Source organism: Dreissena polymorpha, chromosome 9 (genome assembly GCF_020536995.1).
Source record: "Dreissena polymorpha isolate Duluth1 chromosome 9, UMN_Dpol_1.0, whole genome shotgun sequence".
In the NCBI taxonomy this organism is placed as follows: domain Eukaryota; kingdom Metazoa; phylum Mollusca; class Bivalvia; order Myida; family Dreissenidae; genus Dreissena; species Dreissena polymorpha.
This window is the reverse complement of record NC_068363.1, coordinates 9,055,171-9,082,111: the sequence shown is the minus strand read 5'-3', so window position 1 is coordinate 9,082,111 and position 26,941 is coordinate 9,055,171. Positions and strand designations below refer to the sequence as shown.

Below are 26,941 nucleotides of genomic sequence, written 5' to 3'. Positions count from 1 at the left end.
ATAAAAGAGATCAGACATACATCATAACATTTAGTAAAGTGTAAATGTCCCCATCTTTAATTTACATGTTCTTCTGTGTTCAGTCTGGCAAACCAGGTTTAGAAGTAGACAAACAAATAAGTCGATTTTGGTTGTGTACTTTTTCCATGACGGTCGTGTGAACAACTACAAAAACAGTTGTTATGAAAAAATATAAAAACAAAACATATGTGGCTTTAAATGCTTCAAAGAATACCACGATACTTTTGTTATACATGTGTATTTTTTTTTTAATTACCACCGATGACTTTTAGCTGATAAATATTTTTTTTTATTTTATAATGATTGCTTAGTATAGTTATTAATAAAATAATTATTGACACCACATGCATCTAAGTATCTTTATAATACCATATAAAAAAGGTATTTGACCCAATTAAAGTTTAATTTTCACATTTATATTCATAAAAACATAAATAAAACAGTGACTATAACAAAAAAATGAAATCCCTGTGTCATAATTTGGACGATTCGGATATTGCATAACCATGAACATCCTTCTTAGCCTGCTGCAAAGCTTGTCGATCAAGTCCAGTCTTCCCAAGAGTCTCTTTGATAAAGCTCAAAGCTTCCATCTCCAGATGGGCCGAGTCCGTTATAGCGTCAACAATTCGCAAATCGTGCGCCTCGGGTCCGGTTAAGTTTTGTCCAAAGAGTATTGCGTCTCGTGTTGCCTTTCCAAGTGGTATTTTAACTCTGAAATGATTATTAAGTGTGGAATTGATATAACATTTTGCGAGAACAATATACAAATGTTGACACAGGTTTACAAATAAAAAACGTGAATAATAAAGTTAACGTATGAAAGAGATATGTTTTCAGATTTTGGTATATTTCGTTCTATGATATTGAATGTCGTAACTAAACATATTTATTACGGTATGTATTTAATGAATATATAGTGATATATTTTCAAAAATGGCATTAAATGTCATAAAGTAACAGATTTAAGAAATTTTCAAGAAAAATAACTAAAATATATACAACAGAGTATACCTCTTTGAAACTTAAATCTTCATGAATATCAAATCATGCACGTTACAAGCGGTTAACAAAATCAATTTCAGCTGATAAACAAACATATATCATATTAGAAAAATATGTCCGTAATGTAATTTTGTTATTAAAATTCACTGTTTTCTTATTAAAATACACTTTTGTCTTAGTCCGTAATGTAATTTTGTCATTAAAATACACTGTTTTCTTATTAAAATACATTTTTGTTCCTTATTTTCGAAAAATATGTGACAACAATGTGAAAGAATATTATATCGTAAATCGAAAACAGGTCCATAAACAAGTTTAAATAAGTAAAAAGGCAATAATAAAACACAGTAAGATGCACATTTACATGTTTGAAATGATATGAACCGTGCTCTGTGAAAAAGGGGTTAAATGCATGTGCGAAAAATGTCATCCCAGATAAGCCTGTGCAGTCCGCACAGGCTAATCAGGAACAACACTTTCCGCTAAATCTGGATTTTTGCGAAGAAGATACGTTCTTTAAAGCGAAAAGTGTCGACCCTGATTAGCCTGTGCGGAGTGGACAGGCTTATCTGGGGCGACACTTTACGCACATGTTTTAAACCCTCTTTATACAGAGGACGGCCAAAATTTAAAAAAAACATCAATATTATGACAAAAAAACTAATCTGATATGTGCCGTTTTCAAAAGAGTTTAATTGTTTGGAATTGTATTAATGCGTTACACCGATTTTCAATGGATTGTTTAGCACCAATATTTTAATTGATACAACTTACGGTTTAATATAACACTAACCTTATTAGTTCGAGAGACTGGGGCATAAGCCTCATTTCCAACGTCACTTCAGGCCAGCAAATCCATCCTCGATCCGCATTCATCACGCGATAATCACACATGACGGCCAAGAACGCTCCGGCGCCAAAGGCATGTCCTGAAGGATTACAAACAGGTTTAAAAATGTATTCCAAGGCTAATCCATATAGACACTAATAACCGGTAACTGGCCTTTCATTGTGAAATATATCAGGTGAGGCGTTCAAATACAATAAATCCGCGAGGCTTTCCGAGCCGTTGTTTTATTCGTGCCGAGTCTGATATATTGCACAACTAGAGGGCATTAACTTGTTTTCCTGTTTATCATATGTATTTGGTCCCATCATTAATGAACTAATGAAATCTTTTATGAAATATGATATGACTGTGTATTTAAGGAGGGAATGAATATGTTTTGTGACGTTTGACATTGTGTCTAATGATTGTAAAATACTTTCTCGGCAATCGGTAACCCTCGCAGATTATTAATAAGTACTTATCCGATGTTTGACGGAAAGGGCCGAGAATGTGCGATTGACTTTCTCAGCTGGATGTTTGCTTGGCTTTTGCAAGTATAGATATACAATCGTCGATCACGTTTACTGACTTCGGCGGTATGCTTTATCATATTTAAGTTATCAAAATGCAATACACAATTTGTTGGCATGATTGGCAGAGCTGAGCTTGACGTTCATAATCGGCTACATGCCGATTTTTGGCCTTCAGGCCGTAATGTCGGCTGTGGGCCAATTCTAGACGAATGGCACAGCTCTCCGTATAGTATCGTTTATAAAACATGAACTCCTTCAATTCAAGGAATTACCAAACTAGCAGTTAGTGCTTTCATGCCCCTTCAAACATATACGCAATTTATTAAGTATTTTGAGTGACGTTTTTTCTGTGACGAAATTAAGCAGCTTTTAATTTGCAACCCGATATTACGAATCATTATGCTCGATTTTCAGCGTAAATATGCAACTATTTTACGTAACATGTGTTACTTTTTTATAGTAACATATGCTATATAACTTAATAAATTCAAGTGGTCTGTACATAGTGGGTTTATTAATTTACCATTTATAGCTGCAACAGTGGGGATCGGTAGAAACAGAAGCCGCTGGTACAGTTTTGCTATAGCTGTTCTCGTAGTCGTCACATATTCCGGAGACTGTGTTGCAAAGTAGGTCACGTCCAACCCGAGGCTAAAGATTTTCTCATGACCAGTTATAATGAGGCCTTTAATATCTTGATTCCTGAAATGAATTTTGAAGATCATTATTTTTATATGAATCGTCTTTTGATTTGAATATACCATGACAAACATAAATCTGGGACTACTCAATAGAATGAACGTTTACAGTATGTGGTTGTTGTGTGGTGTTATCATCGTTTTAACCCATTTATGCCTAGTGGACTCTCCCATCCTTCTAAATTGGATGCATTTATTTACAAAATTAGGGATGTCTAGTAAACTTATTTCTATATTTAGAATATTTCTTACAGAAATTCTTTTAAGCAAACAGCGCAGACCCTGATGAGACGCCGCATCATGCGGCGTCTCATCTGGGTCGACGCTGTTTGTCAAGGCATTTTTTTTCTAGACGCTAGGCATAAATGGGTTAATGGTGAGATATAATTTGTGTTTCAAGTCACATTTCTAGTTTTTCGCGTACCTTATTTGCTACTTAATTTCACTGAGACAATAGTTGAAGCATATGAATGATAAATTACATTAGATCTAAAATGGGACTTCATGCATTGATAAAATATAACATGCATTAACTATAAATTCGTCGCTAATATGTTCATACTGTATAATGTTTAGCCGACCTTAAAACATACGTTGATTAGCATTCAGATAGTAAGTATGCTCCTTAACTAAAAATGAGGACCAAAAATTATGTTGAGAACTTATATATATAATGGATGGAGATGAAGTATGAGATACATATTACTAATGTATTCCGGTTTTCGTTTATTTACAGTAATATGCGATTTCGTTTTGAGCTGATGTTCATGACACTTGTATTGTCAAAAAGATGGTTTCAATGGCAAAAGTAAAAATACAAGTAATTAGTTAACGCTTTGATGTTTTATTCCCCCCCCCCCCCCCCAAGAATGTTCGTCTATCCATTATCCAAATATTTATATATAATATATGTGAAAAACAACACAAACGTTTTAATAATTTTTAAAATTGCTTACGCATTTCCCATAATGCACTTACACTTACCTCATTTGCATAAAACTATTATCGCACTTAACTTAACAAAAAACATTCTCGTATCCAAATCCTAAAAACATATCAATTTGGCATGTCAAATTGTCAATGGAACAGTTTGACGTCTAATATTATTGTCTTTTACTTCGATTCTTATTGTGTAATAAAACTGTTGAAAAAGTTGGAGCGCTATCAGGTCAGTGTTGTGTTTTCGCTACCATGCAACAGCATGCCTATTTAGTTTTAAAATTTCCGTCTAGAGTGACTGGTTTTTCATACCACATTGTGGTACCGATTCTTTTCTCACTTTGCATCCAACTATGTATTCATGTGCAATTCAAGATCGCAAATATAGGTTCATTTTTTTTATATTGTTCTTTTTGTTGAGGCTGCATACTGAAGTTTTGTGTTTGCATACTAAAGTTAAATGTTAACACGTTTATACAAATGTTATGTATTCACCGGTATAAGTTAACAGCCTTAACAAATACGTCGGCCTAGACACGCTAAATGCCTAGGTCAATTAAAATTAAAAAAAAATGTTTAATTACCAATAATTGAAAACAACACATTTATTATCGCAAATATGGTAAATGCTAAGGGAATTCAACATCACACAAAAACATTACATATAGCATTGAAATTGCCATTTTCTACTCACCATTGGTGATAAACCATACGAATACATACGTATGGAATTGTATTAAAAGCAGACAATCTTAACCTGTTAAAACTGACCCGCGTTATGCGAAAATGTGCCTTATGTCATACGCGGCCAGCATAGCTCCAGAGAAGCCTACGAAATCTTTCGTGACTTAACTGTGAACAGCGTAGCTCGGTATCAGATTGTGCGAGTTAAATGGCATGAGACCCATTTTTGCATGATGCGGCTCAGATATGCTTACAATGTTTTAAGTATTGACTATTGTGCAAAACATCAATAAACGTCCTACTTTTCGACTTCATCCAATATTCGACTCCATGCTTTTACAAACGACATCCGGAAACGGTTTTCTCCGTTAATCATATATACTGTGGCGATCCCTTCATCGGAAATCACCATCCGGAGTCCTTCCGCAAGCATCACTTTAAACATTCCAAAATATGTGGTCGTCTGTTATCTGTGTCAAACCACAAAATCATAATGTCCGAACATCTTAATGAATCGAGCTATGGTACAGTCTAAACACAATGGTTTATGAACCAAATTCTAGATATTGACCTGTACTTTATCAAGGTTGTGTTTATATGGTACACTACTTTATAACTGGTTCGTTCAAGATACCACAAGTTATATCTCTTCCATGCGTTATTCAATGCGAATCGGGTTGCCTTTTATTTTAAAATGATACACATGTATTAATTATTTAATAAGTAAATGTAGAGACACTTTTGAAAAGTGAATGTCAAATTAAAATACTTCTTTGTCTGAAATGGGCATATAAACAGTCAAACGGTAACATATTGCAATCAAAGCGATGAAGGCACTCCAGTTGTTTGCTCTTTGAATGTATTTAATATTACTTACAGTCAGGACATAACGTTCGACTTTTCAACGAATGCCAATCGAACGGCCGCGAAAATGCAAACACCAATGTAATTTACTTATCATTGTGTACAGTGATGAGAATTTGCAAAAAAAAATAAGGAGGAAAATGACATTGATTTACAATCTCTCATTTTATACAGGATTGACACAAACTCCACTTATGTTTACAAAGACGAAAAAACTCAACTTATATCTAAGTGTTGGCGCTAAGGAAAAGTCGGTGAGTTTAACAAAGAATGAACCAAAACATAATTATTATAATACGTATATGTATTGGTATCAACGAGCATTGTATTAAATTCTAAATCAAACAGCCTTAAAAAAAATATATTCTTTGCCTGACATAATATTATTCTTTCGCTTTATTTCCATTTTATTTGTATTCATTTTCATGTACTGACATTAACGTGTTACTCCGCTACCCCCCCCCCCCCCCCCCCTCCCCTCTCCGTCACCAATATTATTTACGTACATGCCATCTTTTGCAATGTATAAATTGTAAATTTACGTATTTTTCTCTACTTCTATTGAGTCTATACATTCGCGATTTATTCCGATTTTAATTTTTCATAATAAAATACTACTGAGTTGCACGTCTAAATTTAGTTACATCACCTGGTCAGCACGCACGCTTTTCATGCGTGGAACTTGACAGACGACAGCATCGATTTTGTGCTTTTATTAAACACGGGTTTTACATGGCTTACATGTATAAGTAATGGTAGTTGCGTGCCAAGGGACTTTAAGCAGCAAATATTAACACGTGGCCATAGAAATACGAATGTACATGCACTGAAATTATATTGCTACAGCGTTAATTGTTTACAGGTTATTGCTTTCAGTGCTAAAATGCGTTAGGATGATGCCCGACATTGTCTTTCATGTACTGTAATAATTACCGTTTAATATTGCGTAAATGGTAAAGTAAAACTGTAATTATTTGCTGATCTATCTGCGGTAAACGCTTACTTCATTGACCGACGTCAATTAAAAATAATAGTCGCAAGTTGACCCCGCGCTCATAAGCATTCTCGGAACCGATTTTATAATCAAAGTTTGTCGACTAGAACGTAACCTGAGAATTTCTCGTGACGCGTCTGTGTCAGCAAGCATGAATCTTTAACGTGGCTTGAATATTCGATAATTTCGTCATGCTATATCTTATGAGTGGATTCTTTATTACCCCATGGGGGCGTTTATTGCGATTAAGCGTAGACTTAGGTACATAGTGCTCCTTTAAAGCGTGTGTGTTATTCAGAAGTTAATTTACATGTCATCAATGAGTCTTCACGACTATAGTATGTGCATACTTGCCCCTATGAAATTTCAGAGGAAAATATGTAATTGTGAGCCAAAGTAGGTCAAATTTACCTCGGCTATCAGGGTATTTGCCAAAGAAATAATTTTGATAAAAAAACACGAATGCACGGTGGCCAATGAGACCTTAATGTGCACTTATAGACAATTTTTATACAATGTATGTCTCGTTGCCCTTAAAAGAACAAGGTTACTCAACACAAAGGAAGCGCTGACAATAAATAAAGACCTTCTTCCCGCTCCTCGCGGGTTTCGCCGCCTTTATGGCCTCTATAGACATCACTAGAGAACCGAACCGAACCCCAGAACGGCTTCCCAAGCACGTTGAGCGTACTGAGTACCGCCGTCCTGGGGCACTTCCATTATCTTCATAGGGCCACCCCATCGAAATCCTGGTCTAAATCTCTGCCCAAGGTCTTTCCCGTCTGTCCTTTACGCTTCCACCTCCGCTGCTCCCTTCCCTCTTCCGGCGATGTAGTGAAAGCACTATCTTCCTACGGACAATCGACCTTTTCATTTTCTTTCAACTTTAATCACCCGCTGAAAGATTCAATCGCCATTGTCGTGTTTAGCGATCGGAAACGCTAAAATATATTATCCTGACTTTGAAATAAAGTTAGAAAATACGTTTAATTATATTTAAAAAAAGTTTAAATCGTTGTAGTCTTTGTCACTTGTTTTTCGCATATTCACCGCATGAAATGTGTTTTATAAATTGCGCGTATATTCAAACCAGACGTAAATGTTAGTAGATAAAAATAATACTACGGAAGATCACATTATATGTGTCCTCACATGGCTTATTATGTGTTTACTTTTTTTACCATAAAAAATATAGCATTTTAATACTTGATTAGCACGCAGTATTCTTTCGACACTTTCAACTCATTCTTTCGGAGCCGCGTCATGCGAAAATGGTCTAACGGCGCTTTGGCTAGCTTAGCTTAAGGCCAGTCTGCACAGTTGCGCAGTCTGGTCATGATCTGCGCTCTCCGTTATAAATCACGCAAGGTTTCGTAATCTTTCCTGAACAGACTGCGAGATACGTAGGCTGGTCCATAGCTACTCTGGCCGCATATGGCATAATACCCATTTTCGCATGACGCGGGTCTTTAAAAATATCTTTGTTTATTATAAATGGAACATCTTAGCACAATACTTTTCGATAAAAAGTTAAGTCAAACTGTGTTATTCATAGCAAACTGGCATATTTCGGTAGCCTATTAAGTCTTTCAATAACGATTTCTATTTGATAAGAAACAAAAACAGTTCGTGAAACACAAGGACACACAGTACTACATTTACAAGCTGGTCCCATTGTTTCGTAATATAGTTGAACACATGCTTGTATCGCATCGGCAAGACATGTATAATACACACATCACATCAGAGAAAACGCACGTTTGCTCTGTTATATAAATCATTTTACGAAAATATCTTCTGTTTTTTTGGGGTGACAAGTTGAACTACGAAAGACACGCCTCGCAACCACGTGTAGCACACTTGAGCTTGATAAAGCACGTATTCGGGCAAAAGGAAAGCCAGCTTTCAAAGAACATTTTTTTTTATTTTGGAACTTTAAATTTTTTCATTTCATTAATTAAATATTTGTTTAAATTTCCCTAAAGTAAAACGTATCACTTGTTGATGTTTCATTTTCTGAAATCAAATGTTAATCATACAGTAGGTATAAACGTATATTTGTAAGGCTATCCGAAACGTCGTGTTGTTTAAGGCCCCCCCCCCCCCCCCCAAAAAAAAAAAAGAAAGAAAGAAATAACAACACTGGAGACAATGCATTTTTGATTATTAAATGGCTATAGTTAACTGTCAAAAATGATCAAATTATATATGTAACAACAATCTCTCATTTTATACAGGATTGACACAAACTCCACTTATGTTTACAAAGACGAAAAAACTCAACTTATATCTAAGTGTTGGCGCTAAGGAAAAGTCGGTGAGTTTAACAAAGAATGAACCATAACACAATTATTATACTACGTATATGTATTGGTATCAACGAGCATTGTATTAAATTCTAAATCAAACAGCCTTAAAAAAATAATGTTTAATATTCTTCGCCTGACATAATATTATTCTTTCGCTTTATTTCCATTTTATTTGTATTCATTTTCATGTACTGACATTAACGTGTTACTCCGCTACCCCCCCCCCCTCCCCTCTCCGTCACCAATATTGTTTACGTACATGCCATCTTTTGCAATGTATAAATTGTAAATTTACGAATTTTTCTCTACTTCTATTGAGTCTATACATTCGCGATTTATTCCGATTTTAATTTTTCATAATAAAATACTACATGTACTGAGTTGCACGTCTAAAGTTAGTTACATCACCTGGTCAGCACGCACGCTTTTCATGCGTGGAACTTGACAGACGACAGCATCAATTTTGTAACAACAAAAAAAATGCCGCATGCGTCCTGAATAAATGAATGTGTTTTTGGGAGAAATCCCACCGATTTCCCTCTTGAAGCGAGTTCATATGATTTCAATGTAAACATTTAAACCTCGAAATCTTTGACTTGCATATAAATATGAAAGAGGAATATATACATATTACTTCAATGAGATTTTTTAACAACACCAGTGTACGCAGATACCGACATGTTAACTTGTTTCTGATGCAGAACCACAATTGTGTAGATATGCCGTATGAACAAATGTGTACATACTAATGGGGATTTCAAAACTGTACACATACCTTGTGTGTATCAAGGAGTATTACAGCAGAACATCATTTGCAATTGAATACAACTATTTTCGTGGACTTTTTCTGAACTATTATTCTATTTCGTGTGTATCAATGCTTAATCTCTTTTGAAAAAACAACGCATCGGATCGAATAGACTCGCATTAAAGGGACGGCAATTGGTGTGATGACGAATCTATTAAATTTTACGTTCAAAAAGGGCAAATGGTTTATTGACTGGATACCGTGGAAGTAGGAACACAATGAATATCTTAGCGTATTGTTAATACAAATAAAAGTATGACTTTGTTAGACATATAGCCCATATATGAAGAGTGACACAGTCGATGAATATCATTAGTCAACGGTCCACGAACTGCTTTTTAATTCAGTTTTACCAGTTTACATTAGACACAACGTAGTGTCGGAGTATTTTTCACAAGTGAAACAGCAATATTTTTATTGTTTATCATCATTACACACACATCTACAATTTTGACAAGTCAAGTTCTTTTCCATAAATGTCCTTTTTCATTACACGAACAATATCCCGACCAAGACCGTTCTTTCCTAGACACTTATTAATCATCTCCTTAGCAACGTCCGCCATCTTGGAATCCTCTACCACGTGATCAACAAGGTCAAGGTCCTTAGCCTCAGGTCCAGACAAACGTTTAGCAAATAACAACGCTTCTCTCTGGACCTTACCTGCAGGTATTTTTGTTCTGTAATATAAAAAATCAGTCTGGTGGTTATAACAATTATAACAGCAGATTTATTATACCACATGCAAGCAAGGATCCGTTCGTGCGATCCATTAATGTTCGTTGCAAACTGCAAATGAACGCATTGCATTTCTTATTAATTTATTACTATTTTTTTTTAAACTGTGATTGCTTTAATATTATATATAATCATTTTATGAAGACTTTCTTTTGTATTCACACTCGGGTGTTCCTGCACGCGTTTCATGGGTTTCATAAAGTGCTTCAGCGTGATATTTTATTTGAATCACGCTCTGAAAAAAACGGGGCTTAATTCATTTGCGCTTTCATGATTTTTTTAAGGAAGTCTCTTCTTAGCAAAAATCAAAGGAAATAATTGTCGTCCCTGATTAGCCAGTGCGGACTGCATTAAACCCGTTTTATCAGAGCGGGGCTTACTAATTTTACTCAAGTACGAAGACATATATATTAAAGGTTACGGTGAAATAAATATTAATCCATAAAGGTTAGTGTCAGGTTACTGTTTGGAAAGCTACACATGTAATAATCATGATTTTTCTATCGTAATTCTTTATATTTTAGCTCCCTTATTTCACACACATCATTAATCATCACATATGGCTTGCAACTTTAAATAATGACCAATTGCAATATTGCAGTGTATTTCAAGTGCAGGAGGCAGGAACCCGTACGGCATACCTAGCCAGCTGCAATAGGGGCTCCCCGAAGCGCAATCCAATCGCCGTTTCGGGCCAGTTCAGCCATCCCCTGTCAGGCCGCATAATCCGGAAGTCGCAAGCCAGAGCCAAGAAAGCTCCGCCTCCAAACGCATGTCCTGCAAACAAGAACAAATATTTTACAGATATGTACTAATATATGAGCAAGACGACAAATACATTTTTAAAGATCTTTCTATAGACAAGACGAGAAATAACATATAAATTACAATAAACCAAAAATTGATGATAACGTTTTCTGTTGCAGGAAAAATTATAAATCACAATATAAAAATGTGATATAAATATAAACAGTCATGTTTACACATATTATTGTTAAGAGCGACGGGTGAACAATCTCGTGTTTAATAAGCCATCATACCATTGATGAGAGCGGCGGTGGGCACAGGAAACACGAGGATACGTCTCATTAGATCCTGCAATTTTGACATGAACTGGCCAGTGGCCTCCGCTTGCTGTTGTCCGAGCCACTGCAGGTCGATACCGTTCGAGAAGAACTTACCCGAGCCCGTGATTAGAAGACCTCGCACGGATTGGTTCCTGTTTAGAAAAGATGCAAAAATTTGATAACATAGACGTGAGCCAATAATTAAAATGTTCGTCGAAATGTACACCCATGTGTTTAAGTTTTTACTTATACGTATGCCTGCTAAGGCTGGTCCCATAGAACCGGCTAGCTAAGTCAGACAACAAATCCGAGGATCAAGGGTTCGTTCCCCGGCCCGGTCACGCAATTTGTGTGAGGATTGGTAATGAAATCTTGTATACGACCATTCACCCCCAGCCTCTGATTCAATGGATTTATTTGTCAACTACGGGAACAAGTATATGAACTAATCACTGATAAACCAGTTATCGCAGGAACATTGTGAGCTGGTTAATTGACCTTGATGATATGACTGAAATATTGTTGTAAAACGGGCGAAAACCCCACCTAAACAAAAACAAAGAGTGTGATTGTATTTCGGCAAATGTTGGAAAGGTTTTGCACGAATTTGGAAGTGTATTATAGAAACACTGCGTATACCAAGGTTTTTATAACGTCGTTTTATTTGGTGATTTTAAGCCCACATGGTCCATGTCTAAGTACTGGTTGATTTTTAGGGCCTGAATCGTGTAGCTTATACTTCGCTTAACTTTTTACTTTGCATTTTACGAGGTAAAAGCAAGTGTCTATAAACTGATTGGAATACAAATAATACCACTATTATAACAATAGCAGAGCTAAACATATTTTGCAAGTAAATATTAACGATTAATACACGTGCAGAAGAACGAAACCAGTTTTTTAAATGAAGATCTAAACATTGAAAACGACAAAGGCGACAAAGCGATTACTTTTACGACACTTAAAAGTTAAATGATCATTCAACATACTGTTCACTATATATTCGTAAATCATACTAAAACAATACTTGCGAGTATCATGTTAAATGCTAAATATCCCATGATGTCTCCGTTAATATAAATTTTACACCAATTAAACTGTATGTATTTCGTTACTACATTAGACTAGTATGCACAGTCGAAGTATGAAAGACTTAAGTAAAGAGTGTATCAATACCCACTGAAGCACTGAGTCCAGAGTTCTATTCCATTCATCTATCACCGGTGTCTGGAATCTATTTTCCCCATTTACCATCTGAATCGTTGCAAACCCGTCATCAGAAAAGTTAAGTGTTAGTGTCCCAGCCATTTTTGAAAGTTTTTATTTACATTGTCAAAATTGAGATCGTGCTAAATTTTAACCTCGATCGCTTGAGTGAGTTAACTGCCCTAACACAGAGGTTGCAAATCACTAAATTATTCTATACCGCATTACTTTATTTTACACATCGTTAGGCTCGGCTCAATCGTACAGACAATGATTGCACTACTTCAAATATTATGTTGATTGTCAGTCGCTTTTTATAAATGCATCATTGCGTGGTGAATCACCGATCGTGATGTATCTATTCAGCTTACATATTCAAACGACTGTACGAGTCTGGCTGATAAAAAATACCGTTATTACGTTTGTTCTCGTACCATCTTAATTTTGTAACGAGTACAAAAAAACAAGCATATCGTTCAAGTGTAAATATTCACAAATGTTTCATGCTTTGGTTTCATTATAAAGATTCGTCGAATTTCTTATCGGTTACCTTTGGACGCTAAATAGTATTGAGTGAATTTGCATGAAGTACTTTGAATAAAAAATATCGCGTGTATTCCAACTGGTTGGGAACGGTTCCTTATCGCATCGTGACCATGACAGTTTATTATGAGTTATGTGAGGCTATCTGTGTATGTAATGAAATATACACTAATTATGATAACTTCCATCTATGAAAGGCAATTGTGGTTTCAAACCTGTCGCCCCTTCGTTGTGAATTGCTACGTTGGGAATGCGTATAATGATTAAGTTTATGTTTCATTCAATTAAAGGGGCCGTTTAACAGATTTTGGCATGTATTGAAGCTTGTCATTAAATGCTTTATATTGATAAATTTAAACATTTCAACTAAAAATCTTCAGTAAAAAAACAAGAATACAATTTATAAAAAAGGAAAAAAGTAACCCTCAACAGGGCTCGAACCACTGACCCCTAGAGTCCTGGAGTAAAAAGCCTAGACCAATCGACCATCCATACTCATGCTTTGAGCAGATGTATTGTTTACCTATATAAGCAATCCTCGTAGTTTCCCAAAATAAAAGGACAACAACAGAACTTTCCAAATTATTCAATCGTTTCGCGGCGCATGACGCTTGATAATTTTCAGGTTTTCAAATCATCACGAGATGAATATAATAGACATTTAAGAGCATGGTAAATGGTCAGTATTACAATTTCCTCAAAAATATCATAACTAAAACGAAATTTTGCGAATCATAAACAACTTTTTTGTAATTTTGTCAATTTACCCATACGTGAAATCTGTTTAACGGCCCCTTTAATTGTTCAAAACCAAAATATTCCAAATCAGAAAACCAGAACAGAATGCAACATATATAGAAGCAACATGTTCTAATTAGTCTTATCTTAAGATTTCTACAAGCACAAGTTCTTACTCGAAATCATGACATTGAAGATGGACGTGCTATTACCAGTCGTGTGTTTGTTAGCAGGCTTGAAATTTTCTATCGCAGCAGAATGCCACGGGAAGGTGATACCCAACATGTTTTTACTACCGATTTTCTATGTAATATATTCGATTGGCGTGGCGAAATTCAGTATTGTAAGCATTCCGTTGTCAAACAGACGGCACCCGTATTGATCAGGAGCTTTAGATACGATAAAGTGAGGTTTTATACACAATTAAGTGCTAAATAAACATAACGAATTTCAGCCAGACCCAAACGCGCAACAAAACTTGAATCCCATCTGGGGCGGTCAGGTGAAGTTTCTGCGAGAGGTGAAAAACGGGAAACTGTACCAGGCCGGTATCGCACAAGACGCGTTTTACGTCGTACATGTCTGGGGTAAGTGACTTAACGGTTTTTGCAAAATAATAATAAAACAATATCACACACAGCTTAATAACGATTTTATTATATAGCGTAAACAAGTACACTTCCAGTATTTTCTTAAATCTCTCATTTGCTACATTTCATTCCGTGTCCATTATTGTGTTCATTGCATGTTTGTTTTTTTCACATTCAATATATATTTAAAATTTCAAAAAAAGATTAATAAATAGAACGTTAAACATTCGTATTTCATTCCTTGTAGCACAGATTGGTGTCAGTTCCCTTTTTATGCATATAGGTTTATCTTACGGTCAAATGGTAAAACCGTCACTATTGTGCATATTAAATAATAATAATCAGTATTATTTATCGTAAGGAAAATTAGTAGATAAATCAGTCTGCGTGTTTTCTATATACTAGTAAGGCGTGTTTTATACGTTCTGTCAGGAACGCCATATGAAATGGGTTATGCTCAAGGGCAGTTGCTGAAGACGGAAGCGAACCTGTTCATGAACTCCGTGTGGAGATACTTGGAAGAACAAGTGGTAAGAACACTTATCCAAACATGTTTTCAGTGTTAACAGAAAAGAAAATTTCTAGTATATTCGCTAATCCCGATGATTTATTGTTTGCAGATAAGAAATGTAATAGTATGTAGGTGTTGTTGTAGCTTTTCATAATACTAAAGTCTGAGTAGGTCCATAATACAGTAATTACCCTAAGTTTTCATTTAGATACAAAACATATTCAAATAAATACAGGTGTGCGAAAATTTAGAGACTGGTATGTTGTGCTTGTTCATTAATCATTATGAAACGCTATAAAACAAAAACAAATGAGAAAAAAAAACGCTTCTATATCATTTATTTTGTATTACCGGTAAACATAGTACTTTAACCAATAGCGAAAATGTCATGATCAAATGCTCTCAGGCATTCCTCTGACAGATTTTATAATCTATATCCGGTTGTAAAAACCTATGATCTAAGGGTCACCAGATAAGCAAAAACAGGCAACAAATATGGTAAATAGCGCTGTAATATAAACTGTCCGAAAATGTAGAGTCATTATTTATGGATCAAACTCGTATGTCCGAAAATTAAGAGTCTTGAAAAAATAATTAATTTGCCAAAAAGGGGGTGTCCGAGTATTAAGAGTGTCCGAAAACTTAGAGTAATAACTTTTTACCACCTAGATCAAGCCAAATACGCTTGATAGACAAAACAATTAACGGTTTATGCGTCGAAAGTACAAATCTTATATACAATCGGAATATTCTAATGGGAACCAAACATTGTCTCTACTTTAATTAATCATACTGAAAGGAAATTTAATTATCTAAAAATGTAATCACACTAACGATTCATTAAATGAAATCGAGGGAATTTAACGTGAATGTATATATTTCAAGCACATATGAAAACATTCAATAGCTCAATTCTTCTTATCTTCTTACCAGATTCAAGCTATCAACGCCACGCTTCACTTCCAACCATGGTTTCTGAAAGATGTCGCGGATTTTGGGTATGTTGTAATTGTTTATACCCCTATCACACCTGACTTGCGTTTCCGCAAACGACTGCTTCCAAACGTTAAGAACGACAAAGGTTGCGACTTTACGGCGACTTCTTTAGACATGGTAAATCAAAACGGCGAGGTTCGGCGATCTTATGACGTCCTTTCCTATTGCCTTAGCATCACTCACTCTGTGGGAATATCTAAACGTAGCAGCAACGCTTTAACAACGCAAAGAACGTCTTAGGGACGAAGCGCAGTCGGAATGCAAACGCTATTGTCGCTGTAGAGTTGTAGATAATACTCAAAAACATTAGTGCTGACGTCATGACGTTCTCGAATATTGATACACCCCAGGTGGAACAGTTGCACTAACCTGTTCAATTGACTGCCTCTTAAGTTGTTCATTCTATTCTGGTGACATTATGTGACTATATAAAACAATTGACAAATGTACACAACTGAGTCTATATAATCTAAACATCACCAGAACTTTTATCCAGCGGTGAGCTATCCATTTGAATACTTTGTATTTTTCATTGTTTTTCTAAATAAGGCGCCATTTTGTCTCATTGTTATGACATTTGGTAAATGACGTCATGTATCGTTCTAATTTCTTGGTCATTATTTTTGGTCAGTCACGTCACTGACCAATTTTGGTCACTGGTGCCCAGAATTCTGGTCATTAATGACCAGAATCTTGGTCACTGCCCAGAATCTTGGTCACTGACCAATTTGGCCATCAGTATTGAACAATAAGTCAAAATAGTGGACAGTTGAGCAAAAGTAAAGATCTAGAATAGACGTAATTCTTGTCGAGAGACAGTCATTCATTTTTCTAAGTAAATACCTTTAAGTCTAGTTCTTCTTGAATGCCATGAGCTTTTATGAGTACATACGTACAGCTCCCAGACCCGGAGGGTCAATAGCTGGGAGTTGGATTATTGCAACTACCTTTAAGTCGTAATCACATACGTTTTATAGTAATAATCCATTGATATGAAGATTGTTTACATGAAGTAACACTGCTTTTGGAAGCGTTTTTAGCACTTTTATTGTATTTTTACATAAATTCTGAATGAACGCAGAGCTGTCTGATTGTGCGGGGTAACCGATTGTGCGTCACATGTGTAAATCCGTGTAAACACTACCCTAGTATAGTTACCGGGAAGCTGGCGGTTAGGAATAACTTACATTGTGTTGCTCTCTAACGGGTTGTTTATTGCGAATATTTATCTTCGCACGAATAAATTATTGTTTGAACATTTATTTTCGACTTGTGTCATATTGCAAAACGGATGGAACAAGCGTAACACTATATTAACAGCTACTAGTATTTGAAAGCTATAAGTAATCACGTATTTAAAACGGCATACCTCAAAGCAGAGGTACGTAACAATATCACCGCGTAAATATCAAGAGATTTGAATAAAAAACGAAACGAAAACTGATACGACGTGTTGAGTTCACGAAAATAAAACATATAGCAGGACCTCGCCGCGACGTTTGATGCTATCGTGGATTTGTTTTAGAGAAAATATTGTTCGCGCTCTTTGTATGGCTATCGGCGTTTTCTGAAAAACTAAATGTTTTGACATAGTAATGGGTAGCGAAAGCATAAGTGACGTGGTACGTTACATATTTGAAGTGTAGTTTAAGTTTATTTCCATAACTAAAGAATACTTTTTGAAAAGCTCAAATGCGCGTGCCACTAAACCGCGTGTGAGGTGTGGGGATGTTGATGTAACAATTTAAATTACGATTGAGTTATGGCCTTTCCGCTCTTACCTATGAATCAAGAAGGGTTGCTGTCAGTCTCTAACATAACTACCGTATGTATACAAAACAGTATTGAACCAGCTAACACAGGTAAAGTGGATGCTGTTAACTGACATCGGTGCTTTTTACCTTAATACTGCTGAAAACAGCCGACACTCCAAAGAAAATAACAACAACAAAAACTGTTTTGTATGTCTTTTTGCAGACTGGACGCCGCCCTGGACCTTGAACTGACGATCACCCGACCTTACACCGGAAGGTACTTCGCCGAAGAGGCACAAGGTCTTGCAGACGCCACTGGGGTCGATTTTAAGGTACTGCAACGTTCATTCACTGAAATGAATAGCATTAATAGTATTTTTATAGACCAAGTTCGATCATGAACAAGGTGTATAGCCCTATCAGTGTCCTTTCTCTTAACTCAACAAAAAAACAACAAAAAGTTTTGCGGTTGCAAATTGAAAGATGATGATAAGGAATTCAATGTTATTTTTAGGGGATTGACATTGCTTTTTTTACAAGCTTTTTTTAACAATCGTCACAGTAATCATATATAAGATGCATATAATGATAATTATTAGGGAAATACCTCATATTTGTGAAATTGTGTTATTTTTTTTTAATAAAATCTTCACCAATCAAATGTTATTTTTAAAAGCATTTTATAATACAACTTTTTTTACATTACAATACTTCGCTTCTTTGAATATTATATGTATGTAACATGCAGCCCTCTTTAACAAATAAACGCGATATTCGACTTTTCGTTACTTTTGCTCCGACTTAACGTGAATATTTTCTACATGTGTATTTCCAGATGATTGAACGGATCCACATGATTGGCGAACTCACGTCAGTATTTTATATTATATTATATTTTAAAACATGTTTCATGATAATAAATAACATTGTATCATCATCATTAGCAGCTGTATCCTCAGTATTTTATTTTACTTTTTTTTAATGTAACATGATAATAAATTTCATTGTTTCATCATCATCATCATTAGCAGTAGCTGCATCAGCAGTAACAACAACAACTCCAACAGCGTTTCAATCATAACCATCACCAACATCGATTACCTCCTCATGATCATCATAATAATCATCAACATCATCATAACCCATGTCATTGTCAAAGTTACTATTAACAACAAAATCCTCATCACCACCATTTTAACCCATTTATGCCTAGCGTCTAGAAAAAAGGCCTTGGATAACAGCGTAGACCCAGATGAGACGCCGCATGATGCGGCGTCTCATCAGGGTCTGCGCTGTTTGCTTTAAGGAATTTCTGTAAAAAATATTCTAAATATAGAAATAAATATACTAGACATCCCTAATTTTGGAAATAAATTGATCCAATTCAGAAGGATGGGAGAGTCCACTAGGCATAAATGGGTTAAATATCATCGTCAACACGATCAATGTCATCTATCTGGCTGACATCATCAACAATAGGAACATTTGTAAGTTGCATTCCTCCTTGATTCTTATATACATGTAATGTTAACATTGACACCCTTTCCTCAGGAAAGGGGACTGCTCAATGATGGGGGCCTGGGGCACAGCGGTAAAGGACCCGAACTCCCTACTGCAGCTTCGAGCGCTTGATTGGAACACAGATGGTAAGAGATATGTGCAGAGGTAAGCACTTATATGAAAGTACGCATGCGCCTTGTTCTGAGAAAACTGGGCATAATGCATGTGCGTAAAGTGCCGTCCCAGATAAGCCAGTGCAATCCGCACAGGCTAATCAGGGACGACACTTTCCGCTTTGATGACATTTGTTTGTAAAAACGAAGTCTCCTCTTAGCAAAAATCCAATTTTGGCGGAAAGTGTCGTCCCTGATTAGCCTGTGCGGACTGCACAGGCTAATCTGGGACGACACTTTACGCACATGCATTTTGCCCAGTTTTCTCAGAACACGACACACATGTATGACATAACGCTGTATATATCACATATCTTGAAAATTCTTGTATCTTAGACTATAACTACTTGACTGCAACTACTTGACCATGCGCCGTATCTGAGACATATCGGGAGCTTTCTGGTATCTTTGACAATACAGTATCGATTGAATCTTTTTAAAACTGCATATACATCTTTCTTTATGTAAGAAAAATATTGATAAATCAGTTTGTATTACCATTTTGTAATATTTGTTTTCGGTTTAAAGCGAGACAACTATTGCAATACAGTGATAGTAATCCTAGGAATTATTGCGCCTTTTTAAGTTTAATCGGCCATCAAAATTAACGATTTGTATCAGGAGACATTAACTAACGAAATGCGCTACTAAATAGTGATAATCCCTTCTTTAAATTTAGTATCATTATGATTCACAATAATATTAGATCATTGAAGTCGTCCGATTAATGTCAATGTCTTGTAATAGTAGACGGCATTTAGTGCAGATCTGTTTAAACATATCTTACTATTATGCCCTCTTCGTCAGCCCATTAAAAGATTTCCCGACAGAATAAAAGTTAAATATTGTCAACCTATCTCGTCAACACTGCAGGCCCGTTCAAAGACTTCCCCCAGGTGACAGTGTACCACCCAAATCCTGGCCACGGACACGCATTTGCGAACATCGGCTGGACGGCCTGGCTCGGATCTATCACCGGTAAACTCAATATGCTTTTTTATGTTTAATTTGATGCTCTGTTCAAGTAATCTAAACACTTATGTGTGCCTTGATGCTACTTATCGACAGTATTTCAATTATTGGAGTTGTGAATTGAACGGTATACTAGCATGGTAAAGGTTGGGATTAAATGCATAAATCTTATAATAACAAAGAGGTACAAAACCTTCATGACAAGAAGGCATGGAGCAGAAAGTTTGCTTTAAAAACATTATGGAAAAAAAAATATTCATGAAATTTTCACTATTCTGAAGTTTCAAAAATCATATGTAACCCTTGCATGTGTTTCTTCTTTTCGTCTGTATGTACAAGGTTTCAACAAAGAGCAGTTGGCCATCAGCGAGATAGGCGTGGCATTTCCAGATAAAACCTTCGGGCACGAGTCAAGATTCGGAATCCCTTTCACAGTAAGGACAATCTCATTTATATAATCGCTTAAAACTATTTCTGAAAGGACCTCTTGACGTCGTTTAAACATATAAAACATTTGACCTTACACATCACAGTTTCCGCAAATTTCAGAAACTGACAAGATCTTGAGTTATCAATGAATTTCATTGAATGTGGATAAATGCAATATACACATGTACATGTTAAGTACATACACATACTTTATTAAAATGTCTCATATGCTTGATTACAAACTGACTGCTGACATAATAACCTATTTTTAAAATTCAAGATGTCCTATCATCAGATGATATTGCTCATACAATATTAAAAACTAATCTTTTTTTCCTTTCTTTCATCATGCAATAATTCTGATTCCACATCGGTTCATGGAAGGTGGAGCATAACGTGCATGTTTACCGTTCCATTGGTAACGTTAAATCCGACCACTCTAAAAGTTGCAATGTACGCACATGCAAATTATTATCACGCGTCACGTGAAATCTATGAACTCTCCGTTGGGATCGGAATTATAGAAAATTGTGATCGGTGAACGTCTTATAAAATGCACGTCTAACTTTTGGACCTAAACATGTCCAACCTACACGGCTACAAATACTTCTAGATTTAATAAGAAATTGAAATTAATGTATAGTTCATGTATGAATGCACGAGTAATAATTGCTTTTATGCTTAAATGCTCATTATTACATGACCATCAGCAATTCCTTGACAAAGGAATTTCACCCGTTACCTTGCGAATTTCAAGTGCGAAACATAATCCTTTCTTTGAGTTATAACATCGTGGTCTAGTGGCATTTAACATTTCTTTGAAGTTCTGTTTATTGGTGCAGTCGGCTCGATACGAAATTATGAATAAAAACATCGCACTGGAAATAACAAGGCAGGGAGTTTAAGGGTTAGAACGTGTACTTCCGGGAATTAAAAATGTTCGTCGGAAAAATGTATTTTCCCATGATTTATTCTCAGAAGTGATGTTTGAACAAAAGTTTGATCATCTCTCAAAGCACAGGTGAGAAAAGAAAGGAAACACACAAATAAAGAAATCAAAACCAGTTGAACTTTTATATGATCAACCTTAGTTTTAGATATTATTTCGTGTTTTATCTTTAATGCAGATGGTGAGCTTTTGGAATAATCTTTTGTTCGTTGTGCGTCGCCGGTCGGCCACCGATGTTATTCGTCCGTCAACTTTTCATTCAAACGACAACTTCTTCTAATTTGTACAGATTTTAATAAAACTTAAACTTAATTTTCCTTGGGTGACCCACATATGAAGATGTTCAAACCTTTTCAGTCCGTCTCGCAGTTTAGTCACCAAAGCTAAAAAAAATAAACTTAAAAAAAAGAAAATTAAAAACAAAAATCTTAAAAACTACGTTTGTTCAAATCATGCCCCGTTGGTCCAAACTGGTCAAGCCATAGGGGTTTCTTTATTTATAGAAAATTGTATAGTAGATTAATTTTCAAAATCTTCCCGGAATACGCAATGGTCTTCTCCCATTTTTGAATCATGTTAGAATTGGGACCTCTCGGGGGTTGGCTTATCTTATATGCATGTAGTAAAACCCTTAAATTTTGCTTTGCCGAATAGCGCAGAAGTTTGGTATTTGACCTGTAACATCTTATGGATGTCCTCTCCCAAGTTTGTTCAAATTATGCCCATTGGTTTTTATGGATCCCGTCCTATGGGTTATTTGCTTTGCTTAATGATATTATTGAAAGATAAAAAAATACCTACAACCACAGTCCTAGAAGTTTGGTATTTGCATGCATCATCTTATGGTGGTCCTCTGCAAAGTTGTATTCAATCATGCTGCTGGGGTTGAAATTTGCCCGGTCTTTGGGGTATCTTGTATTTCGTATGTGCATAAAGTAAACAAATTATATAACACCCAATGGTGAAGAGCTTTAATGTGTGACATGTAGCCTTTAATGGGGTCCTTTACAATCTTGGTCCAAATCACTTTCCTGTTATCTCAACTGACCACGTCCCGTGAAATTTATGATTTACATAGAGTATTAAGCAAAATCAGTTAAAAAGTATCGTGGCCCCGCCTTGGTTTTTTATATGAGCCTTGCTCTGTGAAAATGGGGTTTAATAAATGTGCGTAGTGTCGTCCCAGATGAGCCTGTGCAGTCCGCATAGATGACAGTTTTCGTTTCAAGAAAGTCTCTTCTAAGCAAAAATCAAGTTTAGGCGGAAAATGTTGTCCCTGATATTTTACACACAAGCATTTAACCCCCTTTCACAGAGCGAGGCTCATATGTATGCATCGACAACCTTTTCTCTGAAAAGCACGGCCCAGTGGTTTAGCATAAGTCAGTAACATCTTATTGTAGTCCTCCACCATTTTTTCAATTGCAAAATAACGAAACAATGTTCGTCTCTGACACAATTGCTGCACCTTTAATATGCTATATATAAGACAGCAGATGGTGTTCTCTTCTATTGTTTTTAAAATCATGCTCATGAGGTGTTTTATTGGATGTGTTATACTTGTCCAAGTTCTAATGATGATATAGTTGTCAACGTTTACAATCTTGTCCTCTGAAACAACTCAATGCTTCGAGGTGTTAAATGATACTGGTGTCAAAATTGCCCCTAACTGTGGTATAGATTGTGTTTGTTTTTTATATCTCTATAGAAAACATATTCCAAATAACTTCTTTGAAATCACAAAGCACAGAGCTTTGATAGTGGGTATAGTGTGGCTCTGAACCAAGGTTGTTGCAATCATGCCCCTGTGATCAAAACTGGCAGGTGCGCGATCTAGGGCCATCATATACCTCTTGTTTATGTAGCAGTTTCAATTAGCAATATGGATGTTCGTTTTACACCGGGCATGAGTTCTTAGGAAATTAGAAACTTTTTTTTTAAATAACTTCTTTAACTAAACACATGCGTAATAGCAATTCATCGTGTCTTGGTTTGCCATATTGTTATGCGATGAAACAAAAGCGTGAAAAAATGAAGATAGAACCAAATATCACAAATTGCAAGCAAAGCATCAATGATGCTATCGATTTTTGTTGTTGTTATTCCAGTACATATTGCGTGACGTTCTACAGTTCGACAAAAGCCTGGGTGAGGCAACCGAGCGCATGCGCAATGCTCGCCGCACTTGCGACCTCATTCTTGGGGTCGGAGACGCCAAGGTTGTGCTTTACATATTTACTATAATATGCATTCTCTATTTTTATGATTGTAGTATGTAAAATTTCCAAATCTCGCTAAATATTTTCAAATATTATACAATATATAATTAAGAGATGGTTGTTTTTATTTTACATTGTCTTGTTCATCTAGAAATAATGCTCTGTTATCATTATTAAAATAAAAATCATTCATTGACCAAAAAATGAGATTTTCCGAATAACGACCAAAAGGTCTCGATTTCGCCCCACCCCACCCCGCCATGGACACCATGCTTAAGATGGAATGGAGTTACAAAAAAGTTTTGAACTAAGTTAGAATTTCATCCTAAATATAACTTGTGATGTCGGATGTATCTATCAATGCCCATTATCCAACTATCTAGATCCGCGAGTTCCGCGGGATCCAGTACTCCGCCGCAGTGGCCAACTTCTACTCGGACATCGATATGGAGCCGACGGCAGACTGGCATCCCAGAATCCCCAACGTCGTCTACTACGGTAAAATTTACAACGAGACGCACTGGAACACTGTTTCCATGGCTACCGTCATTGCACCAATGATTGCCGTTACTTTACATTCGTGACACAGAAAATGTGAAATACAATAGAGAGTCTCAGATATATTATACGACATAAGGGTATAAGCCATCAACGGTAAGAACACAAATCAGCATGATATAAACAATACGATCACACATATATAAGCTTCATTTCAGGTAGACGTCATACAATTGCCAATGTTGGTTTTAAACTTAAATTGATATATAATGTTAACTTACATGTTTACCTTATTTTCATTTGGTTTTGTTACACGGGTCATGTTTTTGTATCATGTACACAATCAACGATTGTAAAGTCTCAGTGTACATGTATAAGTGTTTTGTTCGTTAGGCATGGACTGGTTGTGTCCAGGCTTCAATCAGGTGCTCGCGCGCCAAATTCAGGCGAACCACGGAGCCCTGACACCTGACGTCATCATTCGTGACGTAGTTTCCATCGAGCAGTCCGGAAGTCTTCACATCGCTGTCTACGACCTGGCCAATGGCTTTGTGTACATCGCCAATGCTCGCTCCAGTCAAGAGTCTGGTCCGCTGAATGCATATGACAGGCAAGAATGAGAGACAGAAAACGATCCTTGTAACACACAACTTTCACAAATGAGCCGCGCTCTTGGAAAGCAGGGCTTAACTGTAACATGAGTCGTGTTCTGAGAAAACTGGGCATAATGCATGAGCGTAAAGTGTCACTTTCCGCCTTAATTGGATTGTTGCTAAGAAGAGACTTCATGTAAACAAAAAATGTCAGAAAGCGGAAAGTGTCGTCCCTGATTAGCCTGTGCGGACTGCACAGGCTAATCTGGGGCGACACTTTACGCACATGCATTATGTCCAGTTTTTTTTAGAACACGATTCATATATGTGCGTAGTAAAGCGTCGTTCCAGAATAGCTTGTGCTATTATGCTCAGGCCAATCTGGGACGACACTTCCTGTTCAGACTGGATTTTCTTTTATACGAGACTACCTTTAAACGAATATCCATAGAGCGAAGGCACACACTAATCTGGGACGATACTGGACGCGCATGCATTAAGCTTGGGTTTCACAGGGTGCGCTCTTATCAAAAAATAGTTTCGTAAATGGATAACCTTTCATCGAAAAAGACCAATAATAATATTTGTGTTATCCTTAACATCGATTATTGGGAAAACGTGTATAACTAATGATAGTTAAAATCGCTGTTATATAAAGCTACATGTGGTAAGCGTTTGCTCCCAATGTAACCGATATTTGTATTTTCTATTATACTTCTCGAAGAGACTGCAATATAATACAGTTTATTAGTCAATACCTTAAGTGGCATTAAAAACACGAAAATATTTGCACGTGTCTATTCTAAGATTTAAATTAGTCGTGTTTGATATGATTCATAGACGTACGCGCAGAATTCTTTATTTGAACCATATGATGATTTATATGTACTATGTGCTTTTGTTTTTAAATCCATAATTTTGCATTGAAAACTTGAAGGCTTGTTGTATATTTGCAGAACGTTCATTCGTCTCAATACAACTGAGCTGTTTGCCGTTTCGCCACCAACGGGAGTCTACTAGACCACTTGGAAATAACACCTGCATCGAGTGAAATAGAGTACTCAATAATTCCGTATAAATATGCATATATTTCAATTAAATTATAAAGTTGCTATCTCAACAATGCAAAATACGCTAAGGGCCTCTAAAGCACATATATACTCGGTATATGTAGATGATAATCGGCGAAAACTCTTACTTTGTAGCCTGTCCTCTATAAGTAATGATTCTAATGATAAATGTTGGTCAAATGCGTGTTATAAATACGGTACCGACAACAGTTTCTGTGCCACAACTGGCATTACCTCTCTTTACATGGTCTAAAAAAAATACCAAAAAATGAAACGTATGCAGTACAAAATCAATAGAATTTTGATCATTTGGGAAAAAAACACGAGAGTATTATTAACACAGTTAATAAACAAATATTTTGAAGTTTTAACGTTTGCCTTTCAAACGAAATACCCACAACGCCCTTCTATATTGTATATTGCCCCCAGGCACGTACAAACAAATCATTTTTAAAGGATATATTCTGTATGGTTGAGAAAGCTGGTATGTCCAATATAAATTGTAATATAAATCGTTGTTTTATAAATGCATAGATTGTATGTATTTTACTAACTCTGGGTAAAAACTGGAACAGATGCGTTTACTGCACCGATTGAACGCGTCGTTTTGAATGAGACACATCTTGGATACGAAACAAAATTGGGTAATTTAAAGAATGTTCTGTAACAGAACATAGCCACATTTTTAGATTTCCTAGCGAAACAGGAATC

At 36.0% G+C, this 26,941-nt stretch overlaps 3 protein-coding genes across 3 annotated transcripts; 1 reads left to right on the top strand and 2 right to left on the bottom strand.

The window, feature by feature from the left end:
- Positions 1-421: 421 nt before the first annotated feature.
- LOC127846585 (uncharacterized) lies at positions 422-5,309 on the bottom strand. The gene is made up of 4 exons (XM_052378020.1): positions 5,012-5,309; positions 2,912-3,090; positions 1,820-1,955; positions 422-735 (listed from the first exon to the last, which is right to left on the bottom strand). Exons 1-4 carry the CDS (start codon positions 5,152-5,154, stop codon positions 495-497), a joined length of 699 nt encoding a protein of 232 aa, XP_052233980.1. The 5' UTR covers positions 5,155-5,309; the 3' UTR covers positions 422-494.
- Positions 5,310-9,907: 4,598 nt separating this feature from the next.
- On the bottom strand, positions 9,908-12,896 carry LOC127846586 (uncharacterized). Its single transcript, XM_052378021.1, has 4 exons — positions 12,670-12,896; positions 11,463-11,641; positions 11,064-11,199; positions 9,908-10,364 (listed from the first exon to the last, which is right to left on the bottom strand). The coding sequence occupies exons 1-4, from the start codon at positions 12,795-12,797 to the stop codon at positions 10,127-10,129; spliced, it is 681 nt and encodes a 226-aa protein (XP_052233981.1). The 5' UTR covers positions 12,798-12,896; the 3' UTR covers positions 9,908-10,126.
- A 1,183-nt stretch (positions 12,897-14,079) lies between these two features.
- Positions 14,080-26,272, top strand: LOC127846571 (protein dcd1A-like). Its single transcript, XM_052377982.1, has 13 exons — positions 14,080-14,247; positions 14,431-14,563; positions 14,999-15,096; positions 16,011-16,075; positions 18,051-18,159; positions 18,663-18,697; positions 19,379-19,473; positions 20,374-20,478; positions 20,812-20,906; positions 23,959-24,069; positions 24,453-24,567; positions 24,961-25,177; positions 26,117-26,272. Exons 1-13 carry the CDS (start codon positions 14,161-14,163, stop codon positions 26,178-26,180), a joined length of 1,329 nt encoding a protein of 442 aa, XP_052233942.1. The 5' UTR covers positions 14,080-14,160; the 3' UTR covers positions 26,181-26,272.
- Positions 26,273-26,941: the final 669 nt, after the last annotated feature.

Bases quoted from the DNA above. Each gene is read 5' to 3' on its own strand.
- LOC127846585 (XM_052378020.1), bottom strand. From the start codon at position 5,154: ATGTTTAAAGTGATGCTTGCGGAAGGACTCCGGATGGTGATTTCCGAT. The intron at 3,091-5,011 runs GTAGGACGTTTA...AATTCATTTCAG, and splicing joins ATATTGGATGAAGTCGAAAA to GAATCAAGATATTAAAGGCC. The intron at 1,956-2,911 runs GTAAATTAATAA...GTAATCCTTCAG, and splicing joins CACTGTTGCAGCTATAAATG to GACATGCCTTTGGCGCCGGA.
- LOC127846586 (XM_052378021.1), bottom strand. From the start codon at position 12,797: ATGGCTGGGACACTAACACTTAACTTTTCTGATGACGGGTTTGCAACG. The intron at 11,200-11,462 runs GTATGATGGCTT...TCTTGTTTGCAG, and splicing joins CACCGCCGCTCTCATCAATG to GACATGCGTTTGGAGGCGGA. The intron at 10,365-11,063 runs GTATGCCGTACG...TTTATATTACAG, and splicing joins CCCCTATTGCAGCTGGCTAG to AACAAAAATACCTGCAGGTA.
- LOC127846571 (XM_052377982.1), top strand. From the start codon at position 14,161: ATGACATTGAAGATGGACGTGCTATTACCAGTCGTGTGTTTGTTAGCA. The intron at 18,160-18,662 runs GTACTGCAACGT...GTGTATTTCCAG, and splicing joins CCACTGGGGTCGATTTTAAG to ATGATTGAACGGATCCACAT. The intron at 24,568-24,960 runs GTAAAATTTACA...TTTGTTCGTTAG, and splicing joins CCCCAACGTCGTCTACTACG to GCATGGACTGGTTGTGTCCA.